Source organism: Solenopsis invicta, chromosome 8 (assembly GCF_016802725.1).
Source record: "Solenopsis invicta isolate M01_SB chromosome 8, UNIL_Sinv_3.0, whole genome shotgun sequence".
Taxonomy (NCBI): Eukaryota; Metazoa; Arthropoda; class Insecta; order Hymenoptera; family Formicidae; genus Solenopsis; species Solenopsis invicta.
In genome coordinates, this window is record NC_052671.1 from 2,388,923 (window position 1) to 2,401,339 (window position 12,417).

Consider the following 12,417-nt stretch of genomic DNA (forward strand, 5'->3'; position numbering starts at 1 on the left):
AAAAAATTAATTCTATATGTGTGCATTTTATATATAAAATACACATACACATTTATAATTATAAAAATAACATTTTTTATTTCAAATTGTTTAAACGCATGACTGAAAATAATTTCGTAATTTTTTTAAACAAATTATTCAAATTTTTAGTTTGTACGCATAAAAATTCAAATTTTAAACTTAAAATGTTTATTTACGAGAATTTGAATAATCGTCAACTTTGAAAATTGTGATGTGATAATATAATGCAAATATACATCATATCTTTAGTTTCTTATAGTTTTCTATCTTACTTTTAAACTTATTAAATATATAAAAAAGACTTACGATAAAACTTATAAAAACACATACATCCGGACTACAAAATATATTTATCCGGTGCACTGGCCACAATAATCACTTACGCACATACGTAGAATACTCAGAAGAGTTCACCTATTTGTATTAAATATTATGAAGTTAAAAAGTTTATTTGGGAATGAGGTCGAAGAACACTAGTTTAATATACCAGTTCACAATCGCTCATCTTGTTCACGAAAACACATTATCAAAATCGTCTACACATGCATAAAAAATTGTCTTGAGCATTTTCTACACTTGATGCGTCATCGTTTGGCACGTGACTCCTGTAAAAATATTAAACAAAAAATATTAAACATTACGTAAAAAGTTTTCAACATTAATCAAAATCAAAATAAAATTATATCTGTACAATTTCAATTAAGAAACCTCAGAAGATAAAAATGTTTTTTAATAATGTAAAACAATGTATCTCGGGAAATAACATTAAATTAAATATCGGTATCAATAAAAAATTTTTTATATATGTTTTGTTATTGAAAAAAGGCATATTCAAAAATTTTTAATTAAAGTAGAACATCAAATTTTGAAAAAGAAATGGAAATTCTTAAAATAAAAAAAATAAATAAAAACATGAATTATTGATATAAAGAGTTTAATTATAGATTTAATTAAATTATAATAATGATACGTGCCTTTGAGAGTTTAGAATACAACGTAGGAGATTCAGTGTCGTTGTTATCGTATTCATCGGCAGGCGACGCAAACTCCTCGTGCTCCATAATGCTCCACAAAGAAACGCTTTCTGGGCCTGTAGAAGCCACAGCCAAATTGTTCACAGCCTGAGGCAGCACTTGATAGGCTTTCTCGATCGAATCGAATGTATCAGACTTCTCCGTTTTTTTTATATCCGTTTGAGAAATTTCCTTTGATTCCTTCTTGTTTCTTTCTGCATCTTTTAATGCTTTTAATTTTCTGTATTCGGTATTTGATCTAGGAGTAGATACAATTGGCTCAGGCGTCACTATGTAGACAAATTCTTTGTTCACCGAAGAAATTCCTAAGGGAAATTTTTGCCACGTGTTCTCCGTGGGCACGATGGGAGCACCGGTTGGATTTTCAGTCGAGGACTTTTCAATTTCTTTTACCTTAAATATAATAAAGAAAAATATAATAAAAAAATAAGATACTTCTTGTTATTGATATGTCCTTGAAATTTTTATTAATTACCTTTATTCGTGGTCCTTCCTTATGGTTGCTGGTCGAATCTTTATATTCTTGATCAATGAAGCTGAATCCGCCCAAAGTAAAAGTCTTAGAATTATGAGAATTAGTTACATCGGTTGTTGTCAAGTATTCGTTAGGTATCTGTTTCGATGAACCGGAAAGATACGGTTTATTCGAGGCAGAAGGAGTCGATGCTCTCTCTGTACTAACGGTCGTGGCCTGTGAATATGCCTGTGAAATTGAATACATGATATCATCATTATTCTTATTATCACATTTACTGTAAACATATCAAAAGCAGGATTAAAATTTTTGACGTTAATAATTATATAATTCATTCTATTGTTACAAATTTTATAGATTCTATTTATTTTATAGAATTTGTTTACAAATATATTTAAAAAAACAGGATGTACCTGTATCGTCCAATTGTCGATATTCTTTTGCAATCTAAATCCATCTATGACATTGTCCTTTCTAAATGATTTATTGGTGGTACTTTCGGACATCGCCACAGTAGTTTGAGATTGGACGTGTGACGAGTTTGGAGGCCTAACCACTTCGGTTCTGACATTTGATGCTTCACCGACATAATCGTCACGATAATTGGATTCATTAGTGTTAGAAATCTTTCTCTCGTGGAATGATTGTGGTTTGAAGGGTAATGGTGTATGCTGAGATGTGTAGGGAATTATGACCTGTACCTAAAAATTTCAATCAGAGAAATAAAGTTTATGATAATTTAAGAAGATCTTTATGAAGATTTTTCTAGAAACATGACCGTATCACCTGTTTCTTCGGTTCTCTTTCTGGAGAATAATCATCTATCCATACATCGTCTTCGTCGGGAGCAATATTATACCTCTGAAAAACCATAAACTCTTGATTACTTTTGGAAAAGTCTGAGTTACACTATTATTGATCATTGATTTCTTTACCACAGCAGCAGTCGTCGTTTTGAAATTCGTAGGGAGATAAGATTCCGTTGAAGCGATGCTTGGACGTGTCTTGAAATACCTATCGCTAGGCTCTGTCGTGATCTCATCTCTCTTAGAGTCCGTAAACGCATTAGAGTTCGACGGTACCGAAGACGTGTGTGTCCAATTTTCATTCTTCGACGTGAAATCTATCACCGGTGCTATTTCAAAATTTGAATCTTTAAACAGTCCAATGGATAGGTCTAAATTGGACACAGATTCAAGAGGGTTCTCGGCGGCGTTAGTGGTGGTGGGCAGATAGTTATTTTTATGATTGTTATAGTTTGACTCCCAATTTAGATCGGAATTTCCACTTGATCCCGTTACGTCATAATGTTCTTCGTTATTCAATGTCCCTGAAACTGGATAATCCGAAATAGGAGGAGTGTATGGTTTTTGAGATATTTCTCCACCCGAAGGACCTGGATACACAAATTGTTCGTTATGTTCACCATTGGAAGTAAGCTTTACATTTAGAAAAGAGCTATTACCTGTAGAAACACTATTCCCAGAAACTGATGTTGGCAATTTATTATAATTTTCATTGAGAACGAATTGTTCAGAAAAATTGCTTGCGTCGAAAAGTGGCGGCATCGCTCCAGGATATAAATGAAACGGATTTGGCACCGGTTTATCAGAGGGCAATGGCGCATTGAAAGCGTAGTCCGGAACTCTAATTTCTTGCGAGGCAGCATGATAAGCGTCATAAGGTACTTGTTGAGTTTCAGACACGTATCCGTCATTCGATACAAGCGCTTGTGGTGGTGGTACGTATGAAGCGTGATCTCCCGAATCAGCATGTTGCATCGGCATCCAGGGAACTTTGTTGCAAGAATTGCAACTCCTAGCTTTGATTGAGGTAGGATATGCCGATTGATCGTTCAAGGACGGGGGAAGAGGTGGTTTCTCATAAATCACGGGGGGAGGACCGTTGTAGGTTGCCGCGGGTGACAAAGGAGTTTGAACGACCTTCGGTGGATAAAGGGGTTCCTGCTGCAGCGGGGGCGGCGATTGTGAAGAATCGGAACTAAAGGGATTCAACCAATTCATGAAGCGCATGAAGTAGCCTGGTTTCTCGGTTGCATGAAAGTTTGCCACTCTTGGGATTCTGTTCGGTGGAAACCTTGGCAGTGGCGGTGGAACAAGATACTCGCTAATTTTGCGAACGCGTCGAATGTTACTCGGTTTGCTCCAACCATTTTGGATGGTAATCGCGTTGACTATGCAGATCAGCAGCAGTAAGTGTAACAACAGACAAATCTGAAACACGAAACCGCTTCGTTAGAGAGAAGACTTAAGGATATTAATATTACTAACTAGAAATACTTATATTTCATCTGCAAATTATTTACAGTATCAAGAAGGAGTGATACTGGAAGCGAAATCTCCACTTAAAAATGGAATTTGATAAAGTAACCGCTAGTGATTCAAGTTTTCACTTCATAATCTTAAATAAGAGAAAGAGAGAGAGAGAGAGAGATTCAAATGCTTATTAAAGTTGTTGGATGCAACAATTGTTTTTCTCTTTCTCAATATTCCAGGTATCATTTGTCTAACGAAATCTCGTGCGCATTACATTATTATGTACACTTTCCGCAACAGTCAATGACGTGACGGAGAATAACGTGCGGTGAAGCGAACTGGGTCGCACCATGAGAATCATTCTACGACGCCGAGGATTATGTATGCCGTGCGTGAAACTAGACGCCTTCTCCCTTATTATTCCAGAATAGAGTCCTCGTTGGACTTGGTTTTCCTCTCCTTAGTCCCAAATTCAGCTGATTACCCCGCTTTAGTGCGCCGCTGCAATTTACGCACGAGCGGGAACGAACAATATTGCCCTCGCCGTAAAAATCACTCAGTCGCGAGGCGGCTAACAATTGGTATGCCACTGCGTTTTCAACTGCCACAAATCATATGTTCTCGTCACGTTAGTTATCCTCGGGTTTCACATTCGTTTAACATAATTTATTAAACTGAGCGTTATTAGATTTCGCACGACGCTCTTTACGTATCCGTAATTCCGAAATTGGCTTTCGAACCGAGTGAAAAGCGCAATTGTCGTTGGAGGTTTCGAGACTCTTCGGCCTATTTTACCGACATAGAACTCCGCAATCATCATCTTCCTGCAGAGATTCTGAATTAGTCAATCATTACCGAGGTAAGAGGTCATAAGATATACGGATGCAATGCATAAAGTGAAGAATGTACCACGAAGGTCACGGCTTCAATTCCAGTAGAATTGCTCCAACCTTACTCGAGTATTTCTATGTAAGATCAATATTTAATTTATTTAGATACAAAAATTTCAAACATACATTTTACATGTTGTACATATATTTTAATTTTGACATTAATTACTTCCTCAATTTGCAACATAATTTATGTACAATTTCTACGACCCAATATTCGAGTCATTACGAATTGAACGGATCTCATAAATAAAATATTGAAGTATAATGACAATTAAATTATAATTATTAGATCTAGTAAAATAAGGAATATATTGATAACAATATTAAAAATTGTACCAAATATAATATTGTAATTTAATTTAATTTAATTTGTTTTTACTCAAAACAGTTTTGCTAAAATACTTTTTTGTATTGTGCTAAATTATTAACCGATATACGCTCCAAGGGATGAAAGAATTACATTTTCACTGTTAAATCTCTACGAAATTCGCGATGAAATATTCTCTCGAAGGCAGGAAATCAGTGGCTAGGAAGCCTCTACTATGGAAGATCGCGAGGAAAACGAAGGAAATGTCGAAGAAAGGCCGGGAATTGTCGCGATTCGCATCACCCGCGGCAGCGTTGAGATTCTCCCACGTTGATTGAATGCGAGGGAGAAAGAGCTCTTCACGTGCCAGTTCTTCGCGTACGTGCGCGCCGCCGCCGCCGCCGCCGCCGCACGCTCTCGTGAGAGAGAACGAGAGTAAGTCGGCGGGTGACCGTGTTTGTCCCGCGAACCGGAAGCCGCGTAGGAAAGTGAAGAAACGGAAGAAAAGAGGAGGCGCGCTCGCGCTCGCGCTCGCGCACACGCTGCGCGCGAGAAACGCGCTTCTAATAATGCGTTACAGCGATTTTACGCGCACGCAGGAGCGCGTTATGCAAATTGCTTCCGACCAGGTCGCACTTTACGTTGCACTCTACGCGCAATACGTGCAATTCGCGACGCGATGCGACGCGACGTGGTTTCGTTTACGATGCGCAGATGTTCGACGCAGAGTAGTTTCTCGCGCTGATGACCGACTGTAACGCGCGAATCAAAATTGTCACGCTTATCCCACGGAGATACTTCACGCGGCACTTAGAAAATTTCCTTTCGTATTTAACGTCTACTCCAATGAAACTGTAATACTAGACGCGCGAATTTCATCAGCCACGAGATTTCACATTTGTGTACATTTTAATAATTAAATTCAACGCGCGCAAATAAACCTACTTGTTCCTAAGCGCGGATTCTTTCGGTACGACATTATATCTTCATTTGTGAAACGATGTAGCACAACGCTGTTTCCTAAGACGGACGTTAATTAGAAGTCAGTAGGCTACGAATACCCAGCAGGTATTAATCAAGTATGGATCGAGAATAATAGTGACTCCGCGCTCTTAAGTCAAGGATGGAATTAAGGATAGAAAAACAGGTCTGAAATCTGCTGAGAAACGGATAGGTTCGATTTCTCAGTTAGAGATCGTCCAGAACATCTGGAGAGCATCCATTTCGCACACAGGTCGACCGTTTACGATCGTATCGAGTAATACCGACTTATATACGTATCGATACTCTTCTCCGGCCGTTCTAACCGTCACGTTTGGACGGAAAATTATGGGTCTATTCGGTCTTGCTTGGCAAATATACCGGCCTCGACCACAACCCAGCGGGGTCTCGACCCAGAAGTGCAAGGTGAGAGGACGCTAATGCACGAATGCACCAGCGTAACTACAATATTGAAAATCGACTTGTGCAAATGCACTTCGTTATAAATTCAATCTCAAAAACTCCATAAACGTTACAATATTCCTAAAATATTATACAAATATTATTAAAAATTTAAATAATGTTATTCAATATTTTTAATATTATTTTAATATTATAAAAATATTGTATTAATGTTATACGTCCACTTTATAAAATATTTGTAGTATTTTATGAAAATGTTCTACAAATATTATTTATGTTAAAAAATTAATGTGAATTATTTTATTCTTAAAATATTCATAAAATTTATAATTATTACATTCAAACGTGATAATATTCCCGATAATTAAAAATGTTGAAGTAAATAATATTATTCACCTCTCATATACTATACTTATATAATATTTCGAGAATATCATTTAATATTAAATAATATCGTAAAGCTTATAAAAAAGTAACAAACAATTTGCTGCAAACAGAATCGATAAAATGCATAGACCAAAATAAAAATGCATAAATGTATGAAGCTACGAGGTAACTACATAAACTCATAAATCCTGGTATTTGTATTTTGATTTTTTCAGAGACAATTTATCACCGATGCAAATAATAACCGCTTGTCTTCGACGAACGCGCGCGTTTTCTTACAGCAGCATAAATTATCGCCGCGTAACAACGGCGTGTTTGCTAATAACACAGGAAGGGTATCGTAAATTCTACTGTAATAATCGTTCGCGCCTGAAAGCGGCGATGTATCCGCGCGGAAGTCACCCGCGTGTTTTTTCATTAAGAACGTCTCACGCTGCCGCAAAAATTAATTATTAAAACGTCCGATTATTAAAATTGATTACGCCACTGCGCCCGCGCGCGCGTATACAAACTCGTCGCCGAAGATGTGAAGATGTAGCACCCGCGCACATATAAAACGAGTAATGTAGGTAAGTGGGCTGTGGGTATTACGACGAGCTGGGATCTGCGAGAGAAGAAGACGATGTAATGCGCGGGGTCGTGCACGTGTAATCTCGACGATGCGTGAGCGCACGCGTGTCTGTGTGTGTGTGTGTGTGTGTGTGTGTGTGTGTGTGTGTGTGTGTGTGTGTGTGTGCGTGTGTGTGCGTGCCTCATATGGGCGCGCGTGTGTCAGAAAATAAATGTCAGCGCTAATCGAGACGAACCGCTGCCGATAATGAGGCTGCGCTCTCATTACGGGATAACGTCGCCCGAAATGAAACGATCATCGCGTACGAGAAATTCTGCGAGACGTCTTCGTCTTCGTGAAATCGAGATCGAACATCAACGAGATCGATATTACAGTGGAAACTTTCGGTATTATTCAGTAAAGGCCGCTGCTCCCTTTGGTAATACGAAATAAGAGCTCGTAATTAAATCATTTTGTTAAGAAATATGTAATAAATTTTTTACTCTTTTTCTTTAACGTACGCGAAATGCATTTTAAGAGGCATCAGTTTTTCGTAAAAGTTTTAAAAGATAATTTATTTAGTGCGTTGCCCAAGATTGTGGAAAAATGTAATAGTATTATCCTGTCACTTTCCAAGATTCTAAATTTCCGTGGGAATAGCCGGGTGAAAATCAGAAGATCGCGATCTTCTCAAGAGAAGACGAGCCCTAACGGTGCTTCAGCGGCGCAAGAGACAATTACAGGAGCGTCGAGACAGAGAGAGTTAACTATCGTATTTACATCGCGGGCTGCTCCAGTTCGACGTGTGTAAGAAAAATACGACGTAAAGCGCTTGTCGTGACCCCTCATATCAACTTTTCCAAGAAATAGCAATGCTTGATGCTTTACTGCGATTAATTGAGAAGCACAGACGAAACTTATTGAGCAAATTATTATCTTGCTTAGAAAACGGGACGGTATTATCAGTTCTTCTTTAGTAGTATTCTTCTTCTCGCAATTTAAAGGTCACATATACACTTCATATTAAGCGAAAGTACGTAAAGCGAGAAGAAAAACATACAAAAATATATGTACGAAAATCATATTTGTGAAATGTCTCGCAGAAAACGGGAACGCGATTTACATTGGTACTACGTCATTATTAACAACACAACTTCATAAACTTGTAACAAACGGAAGGAGGTTCCACCTTTGTTTTGTCAATGCAAACAAACCTTTTAACTAGTACACCTAACTTTTACTTGTCACATATTTATTAAAATTATTATCATTGAATAAATGTTACAATATAAATTGCAATATAAACTACTCCATTTATTTTCATTCTAATATTGTCAGAGAGACTAATGAGAGCCTTGCATCCGTCAAAACAATATACTGCTAAAGTATCGAGACTAATGTGACGCACACTTTGAGTAGAAAAGCTTAATGTTTGTATGGATATAACACGCTCGTTAAGATCTAGTATTGACACTTTTCTGAACCAATAAAGCGTGTAAATGGAAAGCAACTTTTCTTTTTGTCTCCTTTAAAACGATTTCTCGCACTTTATTTGTTATCAGCATTATGCATATTTGCAAAAAAGATTTTAAATGACCCAGATAGCACGCATATCCAAATCGGGACATGATATCTTAAAAATGTGCTTAAGATGTCTTATGATGCCCAAGATGTCTTTAAGACATCTTCAAGACATCTTGTGTCCCGATTTTAAACGTACGAATGCGTCTTGTCTGAGATATTATTTAAAATTGATTAGACTAATATTGATAGTTGATTTTTATTTCAAGATCGTTAAACAATATTCTAAAGTGCTAATACAATTCTGGAATTTATGACTTCTTAATACTTAACCGTGATATGATAATATTTTTCTTACATTTATTCTTATTGTTCTGGTTAAAAATTTATCCATACAATTAAGAATTTTTTATTTTTTTTCCACTTTATAAATTGCAAAATGTTAGAATATAATAAATAAATTAACATTACTTTATTGTAAAAAGTCTTGTTAAATTATTTTAAGCTCTCAAAATTTTAGCAAGAACAACACTAAACTTGAATTATTATAACATTTGAGTGAAAATTCATTCACAATAACATTTTAAGTTCAGACTTATAAGAATCAACTATATGAGTACTGATATAATAAAATAATAATATCAACAATGAAGCATGCCAACACTATATAAGAAAAATATATTGATATACTTTAGATTTTAATTTTAAATTATATATTATTTGTATAATACAAAATATTCTAAATTTAAGAAAGTAGTGAATAATAAATACAGCTTTTCTTTTGGAAAAAAAAAATAATGTTAACTCTTTCCCGCATAAATTTTTTTGTCCAAAAAATTGTTAAATAAAAATGCAAATACAACAAAAATTGAGCTAAAATATGAAGTAAAATTTTTTTTTGTTTGTGCCATATATGCAGCACATGATGCGGGTTAAAAATTATTATTTTTAACAATATATTTATCAATTTTTAATATTCCTCTGATGTCTTTTAATTAAGCTGCTAATTAAAGCAATGATTATTACACGTAGAAATAATTATTGCGTTTTGCAGTTCAACAAAACAAGTTACATTTCAAAGGTTATTAGCTTTTATTATTTTATCTATTTATTTTTTAGTGTTTATGTCTACGCTTTTATTAATACAAGTCAATTTCACAAGGAAATTTCACAAGAAATAACGCGTTCAATGTTTTCTTTCCATTAATTCCAAAATATTCTGTATAATAAATACTTCTAATTGTAACGTGAAAAAAGAATTAATTAGGAAATATCTACACTGCTGCGTGTATTTTTTTGGAAATCGGGACTGGATGCGACACATGCAAACGGAAAGCGATAGATTTAGGTCGGTCGAAAGAGTTTCCCTCTTCGACTGGCGATGTGCCGGCTTGATCGTTTACTTCGAAAGCGGCTTACGTCTTCGTCACTTATTCGTTCTGACTCGCGCTATCGTCAATTCACGATGTGCATAAATCACTATGACTCTCGAAACACAACACGGGCAGTACATTAACATATTGCTCCGATGGCGCTCTCTTGGCTAATTAAAGAACATGACTGTGTGACAATTTGTACAAAATCAAAACAGCTTTTTCAAAGAAATTATAATTTTGAGACTAAAATTTAAGCGTAAATTTTTATTAATAATAAGAAAGACTTCTTCCTATGTCCAATAAATTATATTTGAGAATATAAAGGTATAAATTTTGTATATTTAAAAAAATATACATATTTAAACTAAATTGTCTTAATTAATTAAAATATACGGCAATATAATTTTAAAAAGACTATTATATTTACATATACGCACGTAAATTTCTAAAAACAAAATAATTTGTGCACTAGAAATGCAACCATAATTGAAAAGTAATATTTAGTCTCTTCTCGTTTTTCTACAATAATGCATATTTACAAAAAAATCTTAATTATGATGAAATGTTTGATATAAACGCGGAAAATTCTGGCGCATTTATTTCATCCGTATGTAATATAAATTAGACTCAAAAGAGAGAGATGTACGTATATATGATTTATGTAGTCAAAGCGTTTCTCGGTACATCGTAATTGTGCAGCACACACGATTTGCCTCGTTATCAATACCGCGCGTATACGGAATTATAGCGCATTAAAGTGATTCATCATTAAATTCACTAGAAGAACAGTATAACGTAAACGCGGCGATTTACATTTTTCAGCCGGAAACTATTGCAGACGATGAAGATAATGAAAAATTGCCTTTTGATAACAAACGTTCTGTATTAATCTTATTTACTAATTATGAACCTGTACTATATTAATTGTAAAATTAGTATAATAGTTTCCGGCTGAAAAAAATGCAAATCGCTGCTCTGACAGTTATATATATATATATATATATATATATATATATATATATATAATACGTAAAATCTAATTAATTAATATTTACAGTATAATAGAATTATATTTTTCAAAAGTATTTATACTGCGCATAAATATAAATGATGAAAAATTATGATTTTATAATTATTTTATATAATTAATATATCTATAACAAAAATAGATTCTTTTCATTAGATGTTTAATATAAAAATTCTATTTAATTTTATTAAATTTTATTTAATGTTTTATACAAATTAAACACGTAATTTGATAACAATTTGATACTACACAATCAATAACCGAATATCTATCATTTACATTTTGCGTAGGAAAGCTCTGGAATTATTTAATTGTACGGCAAGTACAATTCTACAATTGCTACAATAGTTTTGTTTCGATAATAAACGATCTTTCATTAGTATTACTCACTCTTCGAGTATCCATCTCTCCTATAATCAGGATCTTTTCACCAGGAACATATCACATGCACGCGAAACTAAAATCACACTCTGTGTTTCTTCTAAAGCAAATTGAATTCCCGCTAGCTTTCAGCCTTGTGCCAACATCACAGCGCGTAATGCGATCGAACGAGCGCGAGAACCCGGTTCTCTTCCTCGCCGCGTGAAGGTGAAGGTTGTAGTGGAAGGACGCAGGATCGAAACGGCACGATCATGCATGGGAAGGGAGGTGGGACGAAAAGAAAAAATGGGAGGAAAGATGCGCACTTGACCAGGGTCAAAGAGAGAGTCCATTGGAGCGTCTTCACTTGAAGTCACTTATATACATTTTCTCTCCTTCCTTCCTGACACCTCTCTCTCCCTTCCGTAGCACGTTTCCCTCGCTCCAGAACAAAGATTCCTTCGTGCCGATCTCTCTGATCCTGCAGTTTAGTGCAGTGATTTAGGCAGAGGGTTGTCCTATCTATTCAAGAAAATCTCCATCCCTACCTGCTGATGAACACTCGAAAAAGTTACCTGAAAAAAGGAATGTTCCTAAAGCAGGTATAACGCATGGATATAATGCTCCTTGGTTCACGAACGTGAACTGACTATCTTCATTTCTTCGTAAGATTTTTCAATACAATATTGTAGCATCTTATATCTTGATAATTAAATTATTATTAATGATATACAACAAAGTTTATTAAAATTTGTGTAATGTACAAAAAGTATGTAAACAATATAA

The 12,417-nt window shown here is 35.1% G+C and overlaps 1 protein-coding gene across 1 annotated transcript; it reads right to left on the reverse strand.

Annotated features, from left to right (window-relative positions):
• Positions 1-160: 160 nt before the first annotated feature.
• On the reverse strand, positions 161-12,074 carry LOC105193724. Its single transcript, XM_039452473.1, has 8 exons — positions 11,662-12,074; positions 2,996-3,764; positions 2,466-2,926; positions 2,317-2,391; positions 1,944-2,231; positions 1,531-1,758; positions 996-1,448; positions 161-626 (listed from the first exon to the last, which is right to left on the reverse strand). The coding sequence occupies exons 1-8, from the start codon at positions 11,674-11,676 to the stop codon at positions 606-608; spliced, it is 2,310 nt and encodes a 769-aa protein (XP_039308407.1). The 5' UTR covers positions 11,677-12,074; the 3' UTR covers positions 161-605.
• Positions 12,075-12,417: the final 343 nt, after the last annotated feature.

What these genes read in the sequence shown, in the direction of transcription:
- LOC105193724 (XM_039452473.1), bottom strand. An exon ending in TGGGAATAGTGTTTCTACAG is followed by an intron (nt 2,927 to 2,995) that starts GTAATAGCTCTT and finishes TTGTGTATCCAG; the next exon opens with GTCCTTCGGGTGGAGAAATA. An exon ending in TGTATTCTAAACTCTCAAAG is followed by an intron (nt 627 to 995) that starts GCACGTATCATT and finishes ATATTTTTACAG; the next exon opens with GAGTCACGTGCCAAACGATG.